A 23,604-nucleotide genomic window follows, 5' to 3' on the forward strand; every position below is an offset into this window, starting at 1 on the left:
GCATAACAATAAGTTTAATTTGACACCAAATTCACTTTCATATCTCAAGTATTAAAAAAGTTATGACCATTTTCATACTCGGAAATTAGCATCTTGTTCCCTATTGATTTTCAATGGACATTACAAAAAAGCTGTGATCTTGGATAGTCAAACGCCCATTTCTTAAGGAAAGATTAACATTTTTAAATAGCCTAAGTGTCCAAAGATTATTCACAAATAATTCACAATATAACATGATTTTTATATCTAATTTACATTAATTTATAGGCCAAATGGAAGGAATTTAGTGTTCAATTGCTGTAAATAAATGCCCATTTAAATCGGCTTTCTAGTGGGTTCATGTGGAACGCGCTGGTTTAGAATGTTGACATAGCGCTGGATTAGTGCCCTCAAATGCCGAGAAAAATACTGCGGGATATAAAAAGCCCAAAATGAACCACTCGCTATAGATAACTTGATATATAGGGTTATATATATGCCCCATTTAATGTAAAAATAAGGTACATACCTTTAATTGTTTGCTTTATAAAACCCTGGGGCTGCGAGAAGTTGCGGAATCAGAGAGTAATTTTAAAACTATTAGAACTATATTATCGAGGCCTATAAAACTAATAATACCTTTTGCGACCGGGTCTTGCAGCGATTTTTCGTTAATGATTTACTAGGCTGAACATGTGCGATTAGTACAGCCTAGTAAAAATCGCGTTTAAAACCCGCCCCCTCCAAACAGCGCCAAAATCGCCGACATGGCTGAGGGCAGATTCCTAATGACGATTCAGGTAGGTTTTGTAACATACCTACTCTTACTAGCAATGTTCCAAAATTTTGAGATTAAAAAAATCAAGTCTGTAATTTATCCCATCAGATAAAGCATAAAAAGAAGTTTAATTTGTCACCTAATTCACTTTCATATCTTCAGTATTAAAATGGTTATGGCCATTTTCATACTTGTTCCCTATTGCTTTTCCATTGACTTAACACAAAAGCTGTGATCGAGGACAGTCAAATGGCCATCACTTTCTTAAAAATTAAGAGAGCTGAAATAAATTTTCAGTTATAGATTAAAGCATTCTGAAACAAATATGAAACAATCTTACTTAGATTAAATTAAAGCATATAATTAGTTGGTTGTAGAAGAGGTTTACCTGAAATATAATTGTAGCTAATTACAATATTCAATTATAAACATCTATCAATTTCTTAAGAATAGATTAACATTTTTAAATAGCCTAAGTGTCCAAATAACATTTACACAAGAATTCACAATAGAATTAATTTTTAAATCTCATTGTCATGGATTTATATGCCAAATGGAAGGAATTTAATGTTTAATACCTGTAAATTAATGGCCATTTAAATCAACTTGCGAGTGGGTTTTTCTGGAACGTGACCATTTGGAATGTTGCGGTTTGCAGTGTTTTAGACCCCCATATTGGCATGAAAAACACTGCAGGTTGGTATGGGGACTAAATCACCGTTTCGCAACTTAAAATGTGAACTAAAGGCATCTTAAGGCCCACTTTTATACATAAAAATAAACAGCTTTCTTTTGTTCCCATTGTCGGCTTTGACGGCTTTAGAAGCTGATTTTAAAATGACTCCAGCGCTGAACGAGTCGGGCGATTAAAAAAAAAATACACAGAACGCCCGTCGGAACGATTCTTCAACAAAAGCTTGCACTCCAACCAAATATAATCCAGGACAAGGTAAGAAAGAAAACGTGTGTTAACCCCCCCCCCCCCCCCCCCCCCCCCAAAGGCGCCAAAATCGTGCACACAGCCAGTTTCAGAATTGCTGTGTCGCTGAAGGTAAGTATTGTAACATACCTACCTTAGGGCTCAATTAATCAAGGGATAAGTGGAAAAGGCAGGAACGGGGTACTGATTTTGGAGACATTATCATATCGAATGGCTCGAAGGGCCGAATGGCCTATTCTCTATGTTTCTAATCCAGGTAAAATATAGAAACAAAGAACTGCAGATGTTGGTTTACACAAAAGAATGCAAAATGCTGGAGTAACTCAGTGAGTCAAACAACATCTCTGGAGAACGTGGATAGGTGATGTTGTGGGTCGGGACATTTCCTCTGACATTTCTTCAGGTAAACCCTTTTTCAGGTAAACCTCTTCTACTCCAAAGCCTTCACATCCTTCCTGTATTGGGCCGACCAAAACTACAGGCAATATTCCAATGGCAGCCTAAAAGGTCTTCCTGACTTTTATACTCAATAGACCAGGCGCACCCGTTGGGCTCGTCCCCAAGGCAATATTCCACCACTGACCCATCGCCCCCAACTGCGCAGGCGCGGCTGATGGGTTCCCGTGGTGATGCCCGAGATCCCCATTGTGATGCATCATGGCAACCCTCCCCCTACTGCGCCTCGCCATCCCTCTTCCTACCACTATCCTCCTCCATTTCCCCTCATTCCCCAGCACTCCCACCTCTCCTCTTCACCCTCACTCTCCTTCTCCCCTCCCTCACCTCTCCCTCGTCTTTCCTCTACTGTCAGTCACTCCCTCCCTCAATAATCCCACTCCCCTCCCTACACCCTCCTCTCCCTCTATTTCCTTGCTCCCCCCACTCCTCACCTCCCCATCCCACTCTCCCCACCTCCCCAACTGCCCTCCTCTCCCTCTATCCCCCACTCCCTCCTTCCCCCAATCCCTCACCTCCCCCACTTTCCCCTCCACACCCCCTTCCTCCTCCCCCTCTATCCCCCTGCTCCCCCACTCCTCGCCTCCCCCATCCCACCCCCCACAATGAAAATTGCGAGCTTAAAAAAAAAAAAATTCTCAATGAAAATCACGTTTTTTCTTTAAAATAACCTAAACACAATGTTAGTTGTTAATGAAAACAGAAGAATTTGATTAAAACAGTTTTCTTTTTAATCGTGATTTTTTTATATAAATGAGATTCGGGATCCCATTGTAATGTCGAACATGGCTGATGGGCAGGATTAGTGGAAAAGTGGTTTTGTAAAGTGTTTTTTATAAAGTTTAAAATGTCAATAGCTTGTAAAATATACCATCAATCTGAATGAAACTTGGCTAATGCACACCGCAGAACAATGGTAAGGTGGGCCAAAAATTGTAGCGCTGTCTTGTACCGTTTTGGCTGTGTTTCGGGAAATCACTCACACGCATACAAACAAGCAAACAAGATGAGAGTTTAGTAATATATATAGATATAGATGTCCCGACCGATGAAATGAAAACACAATGAACTGTTTGGTCTGCCCTGTGTTGTAAACTGCAATGGCAATGGAAATGAAATGAAAATGCAATGAGCTGTTTGCCTGCCCTGGGCTTGAAACTGCAATGGCAATGGAAATGAAATGAAAATGCAATGAGCTGTTTGGCCTGCCCTCAGCTTAAAACTGCAATGGAAATGGAAATGAAATGAAAATGCAATTAGCTATATAGCCTGCCCTGTGCTTGAAATTGAAATTGAAATGGAAATGGAAATGGAAATGAAAATGCAATGAGCTGTTAGGCCTGCCCTGTGCTTGAAATTGAAATGGAAATGAAATGAGGTATTTTGCCTGCCTGAAACCACTAATATCGGCCCACAAGGCCTCTATTAGCCGAGAAACCAGTCCCTTTTGCCCAAAATGCCCGTATTAGCCAGGAGGAGCATTTTGGCCCAAAAGGCCCGTGCCAGGCCAGGAAAAGTCCAGAAAAAGTGTCTTTCACTGAGATTTTTTTTTTAAAGAGTCCCTTTGGCCTATCAAGCTTGTACTAGCCCAGGAGGCATCCTTTCGGTCCATAAGTAAGTATTCCCCCTGCAAATATTAAACCTCAGCTCAGTATGTGGCTCTTCATTGGCTTCATTCCCTTCATTGGCTCCCTGTGAGTTCCAGGCCAGGATAGACTTTCCTCCTTCATTGCTGTGATCTGCAGAAAAAGATGAAAAAGGTCTAAAATTGATTCTCCACCCTCTCCACCTTCTCTCTTACCTGTTTTGGGCAGAATTTCTGGCAGTTTCTGAGCTGCCAGCCCACCAGGCCTGAGTGACGGAGCTGCCAGCCCACCAGGCCTGAGTGACTGAGCTGGCAGCCCACCAGGCCTGAGTGACTGAGCTGCCAGCCCACCAGGCCTGAGTGACTGAGCTGCCAGCCCACGAATCCATTCGGCCCAGAATGCCCATACTATCCCTCTGGAAACCAGTCCCTTCGGCCCACAACACAACACTCCAGAAATCCCCCCAATATTGGTATTGGTGGAGAGGTGGAATATTGCGTTGGGGGACCAGCCCTCCCGTGTGAACATGGGACCTAACCAGTCCCACTTAGTCTAGTCTCCTTTAAACATTGCCCTCTCATCTACTGTTATGCCCTCCAGTATTTAAATTTTCAAAAAGCTCTGACCGTCTACCCTATCTATGCCCCTCAAAATCGTGAAAAAACCCAGTCTAATCAAAACCCATTCCACCCCAGTCATTCCTTCTCCTACTCCTGTCCGTCAGAGGTACAGAATCTTGAAAGCGTGCAAAACCAGACTCAGGGACAGTTTCTTCCCCTCTGTTATCGGGAATTTCAACAGTCCTTCCATAAGCTAGGATACAGCTTTGTCTCTACTTTGCGGACATTGGACTTTATCTCTGAAATTGGTGCGCTACAACGCTGGGAACTATATTCAGCACTCTGTATCTTCATTCTGCCTTTTGTACTTGACTGAATTGATTATATCTATGCACAGTATTGTTTGATCTGTTTGGATAGCATACAGCACAAAGCTTTTCATTCTACCTCAATACACGTAACAATAATAAACCTAATGATTAACTTTAAACCCAAAGTTTAAAGATTTCCTTCAGGACACTTCTAATGGCTGGTTCACTCTTTGCTAAGAGCTATATTGTTTAAGAAATGGTCTGCTTTGATTTACTTTCTGAAGGTTATGTGTTTCAGTTGCTTTTGTTTCTCGTTTTTGCTATTTGATTTAGATAAAAAGCATTCTTGCCACTTATCAGTAATGTTTTACAGATTGAAGGATATAACATGGAAATAGGTCTACCGAGCCCATCGACTACCCAGTCACACTAGTTCTGTGTTTTCCCACATTCTCATCTAATCCTTACACACTAGGGCCAATTTTTAGAGGCCAATTAACCTACACACCTGCACGTCTTTGGGTTGAGGGATGAAACTGGAGCACGTGGAGAAAACACATTCAGTCCCAGGGAAAACGTGCAAACTCCATACAGACAGCACCCGATGTTCAGATTGAACCCCGGTCTCTGGCACTGTGAGGCAGCAGCTCTGCCAACTGCACTACTGTGATCTGGAAGATTGTAGAATTAGATTCCTTTATTGTCATTCAGACCTTTCAGTCTGAACGAAATTATGTTGCCTGCAGTCATACACAGAACCAATAAAAACAAAACATACAATAAACACAAATTAAACATAATTAAGTCCTCTGATATTTCAATCCTTCCTTACCTTAACAATTGAAAAAAGAAGTCAAAGATAAAAAGAAAATATAACTAGAAAAATAGATTTATAAATCCATGTTTTATAAATTCTAAAAAATACTGTATGCTGAAAATCCGAAATAAGAACAGAATAAATATTCATCGTCGGGCAGAATCTGTGGAAAGAGGAACAAAGTTTCTTTGGATTCTCTCCTATGTGCAAGTTTGCAGGTTAATTAACCTCTGTAAATTGGAAGGGTGCAGGGAGTGGATGAGAAAGTGGGATAACATGGAACTAGTGTGAACGGGTGATTGATGGTCGCCATGGACTCGGTGGGACGAAGGGCCTATTTATCATGCTGTATTTCTAAAAGTAAAACGAAAGTTAATGTTTCAGGTCATTTTTTTAAAATCAGAACTGTGAAAGTGAGGTAACAAGTTAGTTTTCATTTGTAGAGGGATACATAGAACAAGGGGAATTTCAAGTCAAGTTTATTGTCATATGCATAAGTACGGCACGGTGCAGGTACAATGGAAATCAGGCTGGCAGCAGCAAGGGCAGCACAGTAGCGCAACTGGTAGAGCTGCAGCCTCACAGGCCAGAGACTCCGGTTCGATCTTGGTGCTGTCTGTGTGGAGTTTGCACGTTCATCCTGCAACCGCATTGGTTTCCTCCGATTGCTCCAGTTTCCTTCCACATTGCAAAAAAGTGTGGGTTTGTAGGTTAAATGGGCTATGTAAATTGTCCCCAGTGTATAAGGAGTGGATGGGAAAAAAGGGATAACATAGACCATCGATCTTCGGTTTGGACTCGATGGACCGAACTGCCTGTTTCCCTGCTGATCTTTAAATCAATCAAATATGCAGAACAGCCATTATCAATCTTTTCTTTCTGCAGTTCCTTGTTTCTCCAAGCGTTATGATCAGTTGCAACAAATTCCACAATGTTGCAGGTGCAAGCTACGATCAGAAGAGGGCAGATCCGCTCCATAATTCATACAATGTCTTCTGGCTTCCAAGACCCTGTGTCTAATTTATAAACCATAATTCCCATCATAGAAACCCTAATTACAACCACACTGCTCAAACAGACAATATTTTTTTCTTGCCCAACACCAAACCTCTGGAATCTGATAATCACAAGAGGCAGCACAGTGGCGTGGAGTTAGACTCGCTGCCTCACTGCGAAAGAGACCCGCGTTTGATCCTGACACGGGTGCTATCTCTACATTCTTACTTGCAGAAATTCCTACTTGCAAAAGAATAACAGTTCTGTAAATTGTAAACGGAAATTAGTACTTATAGCGCAGTTATCAAAAGGAAATTCAAACAATTAGAGATACAGCATGGAAACAAGCCCTTCAGCTCACTGAGTCCAACTGTCCATCGCTCATCCATTCACACTAGATCCATATTATACCACTTTCTCATTCACTCCCTACACTCTAGGGGCAACTTACAAAGAGACAATTAATCTCTAAACCCGCACGTCTTTGGGATGTGGGAGCAAACCAAAGCACCAGGAGGAAACCCACATGGTTCTCAGGGAGAACATGCAAACTCTGCAGCAAACAACATCTGAGGTGAGGATAGAACCCGGGTATCTGACGCTGTGAGGCAGTGGCTCTACTCGCTACGCCACCCTAGATAAAGGTCAAATGGAGTCTCTGCCCGTCTTTCACTGGTCGACCACGTCAGAAGGTGGTGGAATGAGGTCCCTGGGGTTGAGTCTGGCGACAAGGCAGACATCGTAGCTGTCGTGCATGAGGACATTATGGGCCACCACGTTCCACTGATTCTCCCAAGGATTCAATTCCAATATCTCTTTGACGATGACTTCATGTCGATCTAAGGAAAGAGCAATGAAGAGAGGTCACAAAATTTTGGAGTAACTCAGTGGGTCAGGCAGCATCTCTGGAGAAAAAGAATAGGTGACGTTTCGAGTCGAGACATCAGTGAGGGAGAAACTAAAGGTATGTGGAGGTACAGAACAAAGCTGAGCCTCCATCAGTGACTCAGTAAAGGTGGAGCCCACAATGGTCCTTGTTGGCTGGGGACAAGGTGATAACGAAGGAATGCAAATGGTGAAATTAGCAAGAGGACCAGGGTGGGAGAGTCATACAACGCAAATAATCTGTAAATAGGTTTTGAGTCTTGTCATACAGCGTGGAAACAGGCCTTTCAACTGAACTACCTCCTCCAGCAGCTAATTCCCCATTGTCTTTAGAAATTCTGGTCATAGGAGCAGAATTAGGCCATTAGCCATTGAGTCTACTCCAACATTCAATCATGGCTGATCTATCTTTCCCTCGCAACCCCATTCTCCTGCCTTCTCCCCATAACCTTTGCCACCCTTACTAATCAAGAATCTGTCAATCTCCACTTGAAAACTACCCAATGACTTGGCCTCCGCAGCCGTCTGCGGCAATGAATTCCACGGATTCACTACCCACTGGCTAAAGAAATTCCTCCTCATCTACATTCTAAAGGTGCGCCCTTTTATTCTGGAAACGTCTTCTCCACATCCACTCTATCCAGGCTTCTTATCTCTTCATAAGATCATGTGATAGGAATAGAATTAGGCCATTCAGCCCATCAAGTCTACTCCGCCATTCAATCATGGCTGATTTATCTCTCCCTCCCAACCCAATTCTCCTGCCTTCTCCCTATCACCTCTGACACCTGTACTAATCAAGAATCTATATCTCTGCCTTAATATTATCCACTAATGGCCTCCCGAGCCTTCAGTGACAAAGAATTCCACAGATACACCAACCTCTGACTAAAGAGATTTCTCCTCATCTTTCCTAAAAGAATGTCCTTTAATTCTGAGGCTATGACCTCTAATCCTAGACTCTCCCACGAGTGGAAACATCCTCGCCACATCTACTCTATCCAAGCCTTTCACTATTCTGTATGTTTCAATGAGGTCCCCCCTCGTTCTTCTAAACTCCAGCAAGTATAGGCCCAGTGCCATCTAACAGGCTAACCCACTCATTCCTGGGATCATTCTTGTAAACCTACTCTGGACCCCCTCCAGAGTCAGCACATCCTTCCTCAGATTTGGTGCCCAAAATTTATCACGATATTCCAAATGCATTGAGTTTGTTTTCTCCTCACTACATTTGTTTGTCGGGTTTGCTCAAATTACGGGCGGTTGTTTTACCTGCGCCGCGGAAGGCCCCACAGACGTACAGCTTCTCGTCCACCACCCCGGCGTTTGTAGAGTTGGTTCTGAGCGACAGAATGGGTGTTGGTAGCGGAGGTCCCTTCCTCCAGAAATCTCCATCCGGGTTGTATATCTCCACTGCATCCAAACACCTCCTGGCCTGCCCACGGTCCACTCCCTGGCAGCCTATCCCACCTGAAGTAAAATAATTACAGTAAACCCTCGTTATAACAGACCATAAGGAGGGGGGGGGGGGGGGGGGTGGTGTCCGTTATTGCTGATTGTCCGCTATAATCGAATAAGGTATTATCATTGTATGCAGTTTAAACAAAGAACTGCAGATGCTCATTAATACACAAAAGGACACAAAGTGCTGAAGTAACCCAGCGGGTCAGGCAGCATCTCTGAAGAACATGACGTTTTGGGTCAAAACCCTTCTTCAGACGTATTGTAAGAATGAGGTGAAAGAAAGCTAAGAGAGGGGAGAGGCAGGACAAAGCATGTCAGGCATTAGGTGGACACAGGAGATGGGGAGGCTTGATAGGCAGATGGTTGGAACAAAGGCCAGCTTTAATTCAGAAGGTGTGAGACAGACTGATTGAAGAGTTGCAAATTGTGAGGCCAGAGGAAGGAAAGTAGGGGAGGGGAGGGGAGGATAGAAAGAAGGGAGATGCAAGTCCAGGTTGGGCACAGGAGAGGCTGCATGCAGGCGAGAGAGTGTTTGATTAGTAGATGGTTGGAGTAAGTGACAAAGAGTAATTCCTGTCACATTTAAACACAGTAAGGTGGCGCAGTGACTCAACAGTACTGTGCAATCCTGACTACGGGTGCTGTCTGTACGGAGTTTGTACGTTCTCTCTGTGACTGCATGGATTTTCTCCGGGTGCTCCAGTTTCCTCCCTCACTCCAAAGACATACAGGTTTGTAGGTTAATTAGCTTTGGTGAGTTGTAAAGTTGTCCACCAGTGTGTATAGGTTAGTGTATGGGGTGATCGCTGGTCTGCATAGACTCAGTGGTCAGAAGGGCCTCTTCCCGCACTGCATCTCTAAAGTACAAAGTAAACACAAATCAGTCTGGTACATAGCTGATTGAGACAATTATAATAATATTTGTATTCTGTAGCTGATGTCAGTGTTATGACGTGTTCAAGAAGAAGGGTTTCGGCCCGAAACGTCGCCTGTTTCCTTCGCTCCATAGATGCTGCTGCACCCGCTGAGTTTCTCCAGCAATTTTGTGTACCGTCAGTGTTATGACACTGTCTTATCACATCAACCACAAGTTGTATGAACTCAGCCAGTTTGGCAGGCTAGACTATGGGATATTCAGACACATTAACTAACACAGGTCACCCCTGTGGTGAACCAGCAGCGTGAAGATCCAGCTCTCAGTTTGTGTCCTGGCTCATGAAATTGCCACATTCTTCCTCCCTGCCTTCAATTTGTTGAAACTCTACTAAGAACAACTCAATTAGTTTCATTTCAATGGCATTTATTAACTCACAGAACTGGACTGGTAAAGAAACCACATAGTATGCTTGCCTTCATTAGTCGGAGATTAGACTTTAGACTTTAGCGATATGGCGTGGAAACAGGCCCCTCTGTCCACCGAGTCCGCGCTGACCAGTGATCACCCCATACACTAACGCTATCCTGCCCACGAAGGACAATTCACGGTCTTTCCAGAAGCCACATTACCTTCAAACCTGTACATATTTGGAGTATGGGTGGAAACCGGAGCACCCGGAGAAAACCCACGCGGTCACAGGGAAAATGTACAAACTCCATACAGGGAGCACCTATGGTCAGGGTCGTACCCAGGTCTCTGGCGCTGTAGGCAGCAACTCTGCGGAAGTGGCTTTTGTCCCGTTGTTGCAGTTTATTTCAGTTTATTTCGTTGTGTATGTGTGGGGGGTGGGTGTAACATGTTTTTTGACTTCTTTCGGGGGGGGGGGAGATGCGACCTTTCTTGCCATATCCCCCGTCTCCGTGTCCGTCTGCGCTGAGGCCTATCGCGGAGCTGGCAGCCTCCAACTGCGACCGACCTCGAGGCTGTGGAGGCAGAGCCAGGACTTACCAACGCGAGGCTGGCCGACTTCGGGGCTGTGGTTGCGGTGCGACCCAACTTCCGACCCGACTTTGGAGCCTCGGAGGCTCGGCCGCCGGCCAGTGGACGACATCATCGGGAGCTCGCAGGTCACAGGTGGTGACCTGTTTTTTCCGGAGCTCCCGCAACTACAGCTGCGTCCGCTGGACTGGAGGTCGGCAGCTTCGACCGCCCCGGGCCGCGGAGCTTGAACCGGCCCGTTTGCGGAGCACGGATTCAGCCGCGGGACTTACTTACCATCATCCGGCGGGGCCACAACATCGGAGGCTTGGATTGCCTCAGCGCAGAGGGCGAGCAAGGAGGGAAGAGACAATGACTTTGGGACTTTAAACTGTGTTGAGTGTTTGTTATTTATTCTATGTTATGACTGCAGGCTAAACCATTTTGTTGCACTGAAAAGTGCAATGACAATAAATTGAATCCAATCCAATCCAATCCAATCTACCGCTGCACCACCATCCTGCCGTAAATTAGACATACCTCATGGAGCCAGGCCCTTCGGCCCACCGAGTCCGTGCCAACCATCGATCACCCATTCACACTAGTTCTTCATTATCCCACTTTCACATCCACTCCCGACACACTTTGGGCAATTTTACTGAGGCTGATTAGCCAACAATCCAGTTCATCTTTGGGATATGCGAGGGAACTGTACAGGGCCACTACTGTGGCACTGCAGTAGAGCTGCTGCCCTGGAGGGCTATAGACCCAGTTCAATCCAGACCTCGGGTGCTATCTGTTCAGAGTTAGTACTTTGTCCCTGTGACCGTGTGGGTTTTCTTCGAGTGCTCCGGTTTCCTCCCACACTCCAAAGATGTACAGGTTTGTAGATTAATTGTCTTCTGTACATTGTCCCTAGTATGTAGGATAGAACTAGTGTATGGAATGATCTCAGTGGGCCAAAGGGTCTGCTTCCATGCTGTATCTCTAAACCCTAAACTAAACTCTAAAGATACAGATGGTAAATCATTTTTTTCATCTGGTCTCTGACTATCATAGCCAGATTTCATTATGTGACCCCAAGTAATGAACCTCCATTGCTCTATAATTCCTACAGTCACTTTCCTGTTCTGTTCTATCGCACACAACTCAACTGTAAGTTAACTCCAGGACATAACCATATTTGTAAAATAAATCAAAAGGGAAAAAAGCTTTGATTGTTCACTAAATGCTGCTGCAATTGAGATACGTTTGGATTGGTTCCAAGCAAGAGGTCCCTGTGACATGCCGACGTGCTTTAATCTGGTGGGAACAGCCACACACACATTAAGGGCCGCAGATTAACATTGTTGCTGAACTTTACAGAGACAGAGAAAGCTTCTCATTGAGTGCTCATTAAAGCACGTCCCACCCACGTTAGAATGCTTTCACTTCATGATAAAGGCTTAATTGTTTAAGGGGCAATCTTTCCTTCATGAGCAACTTCCAACAGATCTGCACGCGCGATCTTTGCTTTCCCTTCCTGTTTCAGGTCTGGCTCTTCATCTCTTCCAGATGTACGTTCTTCCCACATTCCTGTCATTTCGAGAACTGTCTACTTCCGAAAAGCTGTCTGAAATTTTGCATTGTGACACTGCATTAGTTGGATGCAGGAGATGTTGACACAGTGAGAGGCTAGCAAGAGGGCATGGGTGTACAGGTGGGATGGGCAGGCATGTGGCAGATGAAATCTAATGCGGACGAAGGGCAGGGCAGCACGGTGACGTTGCTGGTAGATCTGCTGTCTCACAGTGCCAGGTACCCAGGTTCGATCCTGACCTCGGGTGCTGTCTGTCTGTGTGGAACTTGCATGTTCTCCCTGTGACCAAGTGGGTTCTCCGGGAGCTCAGGTTTCTTCTCACGTCCCAAAGACGTGCAGGTTTGTAGGTTAATTGGCCTCTGTTAATTGGCCCTAGTGTGTAGGAAGTGGGTGCAAAAGTGGGATAACATAGAACTGGTGGGAACGGATGGTCAGAGGGCCGAAGGGTCTGTTAGACCGTCGGCCAAAGGGTCTGTTTTTATGATATATCTCTAATTTAATCTAATCTAAAAAACTGGACGTGTTGGGCTGAAAGGCCTGTTTTCTTGCTGTATAACACTATTTCAACTGTGTCTCAGGTCCCTCTATAACCTTGAGCAGAATGTGTCTGGATTCTGGCAGCTGCGGGAACCCCGGACTTTAAACATTCCCACGCTGGCTGTGGAACTCCCGACCCGACTGTGGGTCACAGGTACTGTATCTTGAAACCCCGGGGTGACCCCCAGACCCGACGGGCTGGATCTTCCAGGAACAACGGAGCTGGAGCTGTCGACTTTGAGGGAACCCCTGTTCGTTAAGGAGCTGGAGCTGCTGTCTGTGAGGGAATCCCCGTTCCAGAGCAGGTCCGCAGAAACAGCAGGTACAGCAAGTACAGTACCTGGAAACAAAGGGGAAGCCTCCATTGTGTCCGGAAACGTGGCCGTCGGGCAGGACTTCAGGTCAGAATGAAGCGCAGGGGACTTCGGCCCCCTCTCCCTACTAGAAGAAGAACAACTCCAGGACTGTTTGTAGTCTGTAGACTTGGCAATGTTCAAGGACTCGGCAACAGACTAGAACGAATATGCCACAGTCGTTACAGACTTCATAAAGAAATGTGTGGAGGAATGCATCCCTACAAAAACCTTCCGAGTGTTTCCCAATCAGAAACCTTGGACGAATTTTGAGATCCGCATTCTCCTGAAGTCCAGACACAGGGCATTCACCTCGAATGATACAGTGGCCTACATGAAGACCAGATACGACCTTGGTAAGGCCATCAAAAAGGCCAAAAGGGACTTCTGCTCCAAACTGGAGGACGAGACAGATGTTCGGCAGCTGTGGCAGGGCCTGAATGCAATCACCTCCTACAAGGCGAAACCAGGAGGCAGCTCGAATGTCGGTGTAACATCACTCCCTGACGAGCTCAATGCGTTTTACGCACGCTTTGACAGGGAGAATACTGATGTGCCTTCCCGATCCCCCATTTGCTGTGATGGCATTTCAGTCTCAGTCACAGAGGCCGATGTCAGGAAATCCTTCAGAGGGGTGAACCCCCGAAAAGCACCTGGACCTGATGGTATACCCGGTCGTGTTCTAAAAACCTGTGCGGACCAACTGGCGGGAGTTTTTACGGACATTTTCAACCTCTCACTTCTGAGGTCTGAGGTCCCCACCTGCTTTAAAAGGGCATCAATTATACCGGTGCCCAAGAAGAGTAAGGTGACGTGCCTCAATGACTATCGACCAGTGGCACTAACGCCGGTGGTGATGAAGTGCTTTGAGAGGTTGATCATGGAGCAAATCAACTCCTACCTCGACAAAAACCTGGACCCACTGCAGTTCGCGTACCGCCACAACAGATCAACGGTGGATGCGATCTCGCTGGCCCTCCACTCCGCACTGGACCACTTGGACAACAAAAACTCATATGTCAGGCTGTTATTCATTGATTACAGCTCGGCATTTAACACAATCATCCCCTCCAAACTGGTTACCAAACTCGCAGAACTGGGTCTCTGCGCATCCCTCTGCAACTGGATCCTCGACTTCCTCATCCACAGACCACAGTCTGTTCGTATTGGTGGAAATGTATCAACCTCGATAACAATCAGCACGGGAGCACCTCAAGACTGCGTGCTCAGCCCCCTGCTGTACTCACTCTATACCCATGACTGCAAACCACAAGCAAACCACAGTGCGAACTCCATCATCAAGTTCGCTGACGACACCACTATTGTGGGGCGTATCACTGATGGGGATGAGTCAGAATATAGAAGGGAGATCGAGCAACTGTCCATATGGTGCCAGCGCAATAACCTGGCCCTCAACACCAGCAAAACCAAGGAACTGATTGTGGACTTTGGAAGGAGTAGGAGGGGGACCCACAGCCCCATTTATATCAACGGATCGATGGTTGAAAGGGTCAAGAACTTCAAATTCCTGGGCGTGCACATCTCTGAAGATCTTTCCTGGTCCGAGAACACTAACGCAATTATCAAAAAAGCTCATCACCGCCTCTACTTCCTGAGAAGATTACGGAGAGTCGGTTTGTCAAGGAAGACTCTCTCTAACTTCTACAGGTGCACAGTCAAGAGCATACTGACCGTTGCATCGTGGCTTGGTTCGGCAATTTGAGCGCCCTGGAGAGGAAAAGGCTACAAAAAGTAGTAAACACTGCCCAGTCCATCATCGGCTCTGACCTTCCTTCCATCGAGGGGATCTATCGCAGTCGCTGCCTCAAAAAGGCTGGCAGTATCATCAAAGACCCACACCATCCTGGCCACACACTCATCTCCCTGCTACCTTCAGGTAGAAGGTACAGGAGCCTGAAGGCTGCAACAACCAGGTTCAGGAATAGCTACTTCCCCACAGCCATCAGACTATTAAACCTGGCTCGGACAAAACTCTGATTATTAATAACCACTTTCTGTTATTTGCACTTTACCAGTTTATTTATTCATGTGTGTATATATTTATATCATGGTATATGGACACATTTATCTGTTTTGTAGTAAATGCCTATTATTTTCTGTGTGCTTAAGCAAAGCAAGACTTTCATTGTCCTATACAGGGACACATGACAATAAACTCACTTGAACTTGAACTTGGATTAGAAAGTATTAGCTAGAAGGAAGAGTTTGGACAATCCTGTATTGTTGTCACCTGCATGCCGGTTTGAGAGGAGACCTGATAAAAGTATATAAAATTATGAAAGATATAGATAGGGTATATTTCCGTGTCTTTTCCCAGCTTGGAAATATCAGACAAGAGGGTATAGCTTTCAGGTGAAATGGGGAAAGTATAAAAGAGATGTGCAGGGCAAGTTTAACAGAAGAAGGTGGGTGCCTGGAACAGGTTGCTAGGGGTGGTCTCCCATTTTGTGTGTGACCTCACTCTGACAATGGAGGAGGCCCAGGACAGAAAGGTTAGTATGGAAATGGGAAGGGGAGTTGAAATGGTTGACAACCGGGAGAAGGGTCTCGACCTGAAACGTCACCTATTCCCTTTCTCCAGAGATGCTCTCTGACCTGCTGAGTTACTCTGGTTTTTTGTATCTATCTTTGGTTCAAACCAACATCTGCAGTTCCTTCCTACTGATCCCTGGTATTATCTGGTCTGTCTGGATAACCTGCAGAACAAAGCTTTCACTGTACCTCGGTAAACGTGACGATAATAAACCTACTATGGTTCCTTACCCATGACGTAGATCTCTCCGTTGAGGACAGCTGTGCTGAAACGATACTTGGAGAATTCCATGCGCCCACACTCGGTCCACCTGTCCCTCCTGGGGTCGTAGCGAAACATTCTGTTGCTGAGCCACTCGGGTTCATCATCGGGAAGGTCCATCTGTGGGTTAGGGAGAACGGCAGGTAACGCCAAGATGGCAACCAGAGAGGCAGAGCAGCATGGAGAACATTCCCACATGGACAAGTGTCAAAGAATAAAATTAGGTCAAAAGGTAACAGGACATCTGTTTAGCTGACACGGGGGTTGGTTGAAGAAGACCCATGTATGGGGGTGGGGTGTTTGTCGGAGGTGCATGTTTTACAGCGGGGTGGCACAGTGGTAGAGTTGCTGCCTTACAGCACCAGAGATCCGGGTTAGATCCAGACTAAGGGTGCTGTCTGTACGGAGTTTGTACGTGCTCCTTGTCACCGCGTGGGTTTTCTCCGTACAGTCAGCACCCACAGTCAGGATCAAACCCAGGTTTCTGGCATTGTGATGCAGGGGCTCTACCACTGTGCCGCCCGATATCATTGTTCTGTTGCTGGTACATATGCCAATTAAACGCTCTTGACATGACTCTCGGGAGCATCACGTGCTAAAGCAGCCGGCGTAACTCGACGTGCAACTTAACCTGTGGCGTCCATCCTCCCATCACGTAGATCTGGTTGCCCACGGCGACCGTACCGTGACACGCCAGTGGCAAAGGCAGGGGTGCGGTGCTCCTCCACTGGCCCGTCTCCAGGACCAACTTGTCCACGCAGTTTGTGATGGCATACCGATTCTTGAGCTTCATCTGCCCTCCGATCAGGTATAGGCAGCCTTGGGCTGTCCCCAAGCTATAGAGCTCTCGGAATGGAGCAGAGTACACTCTCTCCCACTGCTGACTCCCTCGAACGTGGTACCTGAGGTCAGGGGGAGACTTTTAGACTTTAGAGATACAGCGCCCGTTGAGTCTGCACTGACCACCAATTACCCCATACACTTGCACTATCCAACACACCGGGGACAATTTACAATTTTACCAAAGCCAATTAACCTACAAACCTGTATGTCTTTGGAGTGTGGGAGGAAACCGGAGCACCCAGAGAAAACCCATGCAGCCACAGGGAGAACATGCAAACTCCGTACTGATAGCACTCGTAGTCAGGATCGAACCTGGGTTTCTGGCTGCAAGGCAACAACTCTACCGCTTTGCCCCTGTGTGCCTGAGGGTGGTGAATCTGTGGAATTAATTGCTACAGACGGATGTAGAGGCCAAGTCATTGAGTATTTTTAAAGCAGAGATTGACAGATTCTTGATTAGTAAGGATGCCAATGGTTACAGGGAGAAGGCAGGAGAATGGGGTTTACAGAGAAAAAATGATCAGCCATAATTGAATGGTGGAGCAGGTTCGATGGGCCAAAAGGCCTAATTCTGCCCCTTTAACTTATGAACTTATGAAAATGCATACCTCAGGGACATTCTTCCCAGCTGTTATCAGGCAACCGAACCATCCTTTCACCAACTAGAAAGTGGTCCTGAGCTACCATCTACCTCATTGAAGACCCTCAGGACATCTTTACTAGGACTTTACTGGATTTTATCTTGCACTAAACGTTATTCCTTTTATCCTGTATCTGTACACTGTGGACGGTTGATTGTAATCATATATAGTCTTTCTGTTGACTGGATAGCACGCAACACAAACAGTTTTTCCCTGTACAAGTGATAATAATAAACTAAACTAATAAACGAGACGCACAGGACAAGTTTTTGTTTACAGGCTGTGTGGTGGAGGCAGATACAATAGTGGCGTTTAAGATGCTTTTGGTTACACACATGGATACGCGGGAAATGGCTACTTGGAAGCCTATCACCCAACTTCTTCCTTGAGGTGAAGAAATTCACCCACGGTACGCACCTCACTATTTCGACGTCCTTCGTCTTTTGCCTGGATAGCTTTGACACTCCGGCCTCCCCAGTTAAAATAATGTCATTATTCTCTGTCACAACTCCTGTGCAAACGTAGCTCAAAGTTTCACCATAACTTGGTGACACAATGTAGCAGGACTTCTTTGTCTTGGGCGCATAGCAGTAGTTGGTTTCAGTGTAACTGCGGTGCCTTGATTTTATGCCTTGGCCGTTGACGCCAATGCAAAGGAGGAGATCAGTGCTTTCCATCCCGTAACGTAGACTGAGGGAGGGTTGCTGCTCTGCCTTGTGGATGGTCTCCAGAGTGACCTGAATCATGTTATAGCATTCCACGTTGCTCAACAGGACAGTATTCCTTTTCAGGGTCTCCCTCAGGAAGGTGGGACTGATGAGCACCAAGCGGACCTGGTTCAAGAGTTGCACCAGGTGTGCCGCCCGCGGTCTGCGGTCGTGGTTGACCCAGCGGAGGACCAAATCCAGGATGGTCTCCTCACGGGAAATGTTCAGATCGTCGGAGCAGATCAAGGGCAGCAACTGGTGTTCCTCCACCTCCAGAACTTCCTCCTGCAAGCAGACTTCGGCAAAGTGCCGGTGGAGATACCGGCTCGCTTGCTCGGACAGCTCTTCAGCCCCGAGTTGCTTTGCAAAGTAGTAAACCCCGAGGCAATTGGAGGCATCCATGTGATCCAACATATACTTCTGGCAGGCAGTGAAAATACCTTCCATCTGGAGGAAATAGGCCATGGTGGCCACTCCTTGGACGTTGGCGTTGGTGAGGTGCAGTTCCGAACTGTACATGTAGTCAAGGATGGTGACCACGCTCTCCGGCTGCACATCATGGAGAGCCACCTCCCTCTGACTACATTCTGCCAGGCCGCAGGTGAACATGGCTTTGAAATAAGGGCTGAACGCAGCCAGAAGAACCCGGTGGCAGGGGAATCTGGACCCCTGGGTCACTAGCACCACATCGGTCAACTCATCGGACTCTCTCATGTTAATGATGCGTTGGAGCAAGTCCAAGCTGTGTTTGACTTTGACGTTGCTCACCATCTCCACAGCGGATGCCATTCTCAGTTTTAATTAGGCTTTCATAAGGCTTGGTGATATGGACATTCACTGTTACTGCATGGGACGGGGTTATATTGAAGACAACTCAATTTCTAACACCAGCGAAGGTTGTAACGCAAACCTTCATTGCCTGTAAATAGACAGATAAAAGATGTGTTATTCAGAACTTCCTGTTACCCACATCCAAGAATACTCAGATAGTCCGCTGTCCGACTATAGATGCTTAGGTTTATTATTGTCACGTGTACCAAGGCATAGTGAAAAGCTAACATAAATACAAGCAAGTCAAGCTCAAGTACAATAGGTAGAGCCACGGAGAAGATAAAGAATATAGTTCTCAGCATTGTAGCACATCAGTTCCAAAGTCCAACATCCACATTTGGGTAGAGGTGAATCAGACAGTATCCTAGTCTATGGATGGACCGTTCAGAACCCTGATAATGGAGGAGAAGAAGCATTTCCTTAGTCTGGGGGTGCACGCTTTCAAGCGTCTGTACCCTCTGCCTGGTGGGGGAGAGAAGAAATGACGGGTTGGACCAATCTATCGCAATAGCTCAATTGTTTTGAATATGGACACGTCTGGTTGTTGGGTGAAGGTACTTAATTGGGGCAAGGTCGATTACAATGTCATTAGGCAGGAGTTAAGGAGGGGAGATTGGGATCAGTTGTTATTGTGTAAATCCACAGCTAACATGTAGGAGGCATTTAAAAGGCCAGCTGCTCAAAGTACAGGATCAGCATGTTCCAGTAAGGAGGAGGGATTAGTTCGGCAGGAGAAAGGAACCGTGGATGATCAAGGAAGTTTTGAATGTGGTCGGGAAGTGAAAGAATATGTTCTAATATATTAGATATCACTGAGAAGAAGGACTTGGAGGACGACAGAGTGAACAGTGTGGAGAATACAAATCTGCTCGGGCAGTTTGAGATCGAGAAGGAGGTGGTGCTGAGGCCCTTGGAGAACATTAAGGCGAATAAATCCCTAAGGCCTGATTGGATCTATCCCAGGTTATTGAGAAAGACATGATCACAATGAATGGCGGTGCTGGCTCGAAGGGCTGAATGGCCTCCTCCTGCACCTATTTTCTATGTTTCTATATTTCTATGAGACAACGAGAGGAGAATGTGGGGCCCTTGATGAGGATCTTTGTTTCATCTGTAGCCACTAGCGAGGTGCCAGATGACTGCAGAGTGGCCAATGTTCCTTTGTTTAAGAGAGAATCCAGGGAGACTATAAGCCGGTGAGCCTCAAGTCAGTTGTAGGGAACGTATCGGAGACGATTCTTGGAGATAGGATTTACTGCCATCGGGAAGGGAATGGTTAATTATGGAGAGTCAGCACGGCTTTGTGCATGGCAGATCACGTCTCATTATGAGGAGGTGACGAAGGAAATCAATTAAGATATGGTGGTGGATGTTGTATACATGGATTTTAGTAAGGATTTTGATAAGGTCCCTCGTGGTAGGCTGATTCAGAAGTTAAGATGTACAGGATTCACGATGACTTGGTCATCTGGATTCAAAACTGGCTTATTCATAGAAGACAGTATTGTGGTGGAAGGTAAATATTCTGGATGGAGGTCTCTAACTAGTGGAGTTCTCATGGATCTGTGCTGGAACCTCTCCTGTATGTAATATATATATATATAAATGACCTAGATATCAATGTAGATGGGTTGGTGAGTAAGTTTGCTGATGACACCAGAATTGGAGGAGTTGCAGACAGTGACAGAGGCCGTCAGAAGATACAGCAGAAGCTTGATCAGCTGCATAAATTTGCGGAGAAAAGGCAGATGGAGTTTGACTGGAGCAATTGTGAGGTGTTGCACTTTGGGAGCTTGAATGTAAGGAAAGAGTATCCAATTAATGGCAAGCCCCTTAACATCATTGATGTGCAGTGGGACCTTGGAGTCCAAGTTCATAGTTCATTGAAGGTGGCAGCACATAGATAAGGTAGTAAAGAGGGAATGTTGTATGCTTACCTTCATTGTTAGGGGCATTGAAATTAAAAATCAGGAAGTCATAGTGCAGCTCTATCGGAAAGTTTAATAGAGATGTGCGGGGCGGGTTTTTTTTAACACAGAGTGGTGAGGGCCTGGAACATACTGCCGGGGGTGATGATGGAGGCAGATACGATAGTGGCATTTAGGAGACTTTTAGACAGGCAATGGATATGCAGGGAATTGGGGGATGTGGATCATGTGCAGGCAGGAGGGATTAGTTTAACTTGGCATCATGTTCGGCATGGACATTGTGGGCCAAAGCACCAGTTCCTGTGCTGCACAGTTCTATGTTCCATTTATTTTTAACCCTGTGCTGATTCCAATATGAAGTGCCTTCATTTTTGTTTTGGGTCATAAAAGCAGATTTTACAAGAGAACAAACTGTAAACGCATTTAGACATCTACACGATCCACATGCCTTAATGACCGAGGATTAAAAATAGACTGTGGACATCGACACCACTGCTGACAACATCCACTGGACGGAAAATCAGAGTTTATTGACAGAGACAAATTTCAAATGACTGTAGAGAGCAAAAACACTGCCTTTTTAAGAAATTATTCTTTGCTTACCTACAAAGCAATTTCGTTAAAATCCTGCTGAGGATATCAGGAACTTTGCCCAATCCAATTGACAACTTTCAATGGCAAGGGCAGTCAGGAGTGGCTGAAGGAAGAGAGAGAGAGAGAGAGAGAGAGAGAGAGAACTTGTTCAGAACTCATCAATACTTTTGCTTTATCACTGCAACATTTTACATAGTCCCATAGGTAATAGAAAATACATTAAAATCCTGATTTATCTTTCCTTGAAGTTACAAGATCAGGCTATTTCATGTCCTGCCTGTGTAGCATTGACGGATTGGTCCATATCTACGTCACAACTTCCTCCCCTCTCCCAGGAACAATCTTGCTATTGCCTTATACTGGTGTCAATCACGCTGACCAATCTGGGGCATTGTGGGGGATGTAGTTTTACCAGCTGCCATGAAGTTTTGATTGGATGTGTAGGAAGGAACTGCAGATTCTGGTTTAAACCGAAGATAGACACAAAATGCTGGAGCAACTCATAAGAACAGGCAGCACCTCTGGAGAGAAGGAATGGGTGACGTTTCGAGTCGAGACCCTTCGTTAGTCTCAACTTGAAACGTCACCCCATTCCTTCTCTCCAGAGATGCTGCCTGTCCCACCGAGTTACTCCAGCATTTTGTGTCTCTCTTAAGTTTTGATAGAGTCTTACAGCACGGAAACAGGCCATTTGACCCAATTTTCCCATGTCAACCAAGATGCCCCTTCTCCTCTAGTCGTCCCACTTGCCCGTATTTGGCCCACATTCCTCTAAATATTTCCTACTATGTACCTGTCTGAATGTCTTTAGCGCAACTGGTACAGTCTGAGGAAGGGTCTCAAGCCAAAACATCTCCTATCCATGCTCTCCAGAGATGGTGCCTGACCTGCCGAGTTACTCCAGCACTTTGCGTCCAAATGTCTGTTAAATGATGTTATCGTAGCTGCCTCACTTACCTCTTCTGGCAGCTTGTTCTATGTACTCACATATGTGTAAAAACATTACCCCCTCAGGTTCCTGTTAAATGTTTCCCCTCTCAGGTTAAACCTCCTTACTCTGGTTCTCGATTCCCCCTCAATGGGTAAAAAACTCTGTGCAATTACCCTCTCTATTCCACTCGTGCTCTTGTACACCTCCATAAGATCACTCCTCACTCTCACCAAGTATCATGTGATTAACATAAATGTCCCAGCAATTCCCTTTGAAATTACTTTCCCATCACTTTAAGGCAAAACGGGAACACAGCACGTAAGGCGGCATCTGTGGAGGGAAATGAACAGACAGCCTTTTAGGTCAGATCCTTCTTCAGATCCTTAGACTCTTTCAAGGGGAAGTTCAGATAGGGCATTCATTGCTGAAACTGAAAGATAAAAAATTAGAGGGCAGTACAGTGGTGCAGCTGTTAGAGCTGCTGCCTCGCAGCATCAGAGATCCAGGTTCGATCCAGACCTCGGGGGCTGTCTGTGTATGTGTGTGGAGTTTACACATTCTCCCTGTGACCGCGTGTAGTCATGTGGGCTTGTAGTTTAATTGATCTCTGTAAGTTGCTGCTAGTGTGTAAGGAGTTGATGAGAAAGTGGGAAAACGAACATGAATGGGTGGTGTGGCACAGTGGTGCAGCGGTAGAGTTGCTGCCTTACAGCGTCAGAGGAGACCCGGGTTTGATCCTGACTACAGGTGGTGTCTGTATGGAGTTTGTACGTTCTCCCTGCGACCGCATGGGTTTCTCCCACACTCGAAAGACGTAGAGGTTTGTAGGTTAATTAGGTTTTGCTAAGTTGTAAAATTATCCCTGGTGTGTGTCGGTTAGTGTATGGGGTGATCGCTGGTCGTGTAGATCAATTGGTTTTGGTAAAAGTGTAAATTGTCCCTAGTGTGTAGGATAGTGCTAGTGTATGGGGTGATCACTGGTCCGTGCGGACTCGGCGGGCCGAAGGACCTATCTCCAGGGTCTATCTTATGAACTCATAAGAGCAGAATTAGACCATTTGGCCCATTAAGTTTCTCTTCGCCATTCAATCATGGCTGATCTATCTTTCCCTCTCAACCCCATTCTCCTGCCTTCTCCCCATAACCCCTGACACTCATACTAATCTTACAATTCAATCAATGAAAGAACTTTGGTGCAAAAGTGTTCTAATGTAGAAT

General features: G+C 45.8%; 1 protein-coding gene across 2 annotated transcripts; it reads right to left on the reverse strand.

The window, feature by feature from the left end:
- Positions 1–2,945: 2,945 nt before the first annotated feature.
- On the reverse strand, positions 2,946–23,552 carry kbtbd12 (kelch repeat and BTB (POZ) domain containing 12). 2 transcript variants are annotated; one of them, XM_055647966.1, is made up of 6 exons: positions 21,465–23,552; positions 17,813–19,021; positions 16,543–16,813; positions 15,881–16,031; positions 8,581–8,778; positions 2,946–7,262 (listed from the first exon to the last, which is right to left on the reverse strand). In XM_055647966.1, exons 2-6 carry the CDS (start codon positions 18,889–18,891, stop codon positions 7,093–7,095), a joined length of 1,869 nt encoding a protein of 622 aa, XP_055503941.1. In that variant the 5' UTR covers positions 18,892–19,021; positions 21,465–23,552; the 3' UTR covers positions 2,946–7,092. The 2 variants fall into 2 exon arrangements, with proteins under 2 accessions (XP_055503941.1, XP_055503940.1); XM_055647965.1 differs by lacking the exon at positions 21,465–23,552 and having other exon boundaries at positions 17,813–20,482.
- Between the last annotated feature and the right edge of the window lie 52 nt (positions 23,553–23,604).

This window comes from Leucoraja erinacea, chromosome 16, assembly GCF_028641065.1.
Source record: "Leucoraja erinacea ecotype New England chromosome 16, Leri_hhj_1, whole genome shotgun sequence".
In the NCBI taxonomy this organism is placed as follows: domain Eukaryota; kingdom Metazoa; phylum Chordata; class Chondrichthyes; order Rajiformes; family Rajidae; genus Leucoraja; species Leucoraja erinaceus.

Excerpts from the sequence above, each read along its gene's own strand:
- kbtbd12 (XM_055647966.1), bottom strand. The coding sequence starts at position 18,891 with ATGGCATCCGCTGTGGAGATGGTGAGCAACGTCAAAGTCAAACACAGC. Across the intron at positions 16,814-17,812 it reads AAGGACGTCGAAATAGTGAG|GTACCACGTTCGAGGGAGTC; the intron begins GTGCGTACCGTG and ends CCCTGACCTCAG. Across the intron at positions 8,779-15,880 it reads CGGAGAGATCTACGTCATGG|GTGGGATAGGCTGCCAGGGA; the intron begins GTAAGGAACCAT and ends ATTTTACTTCAG.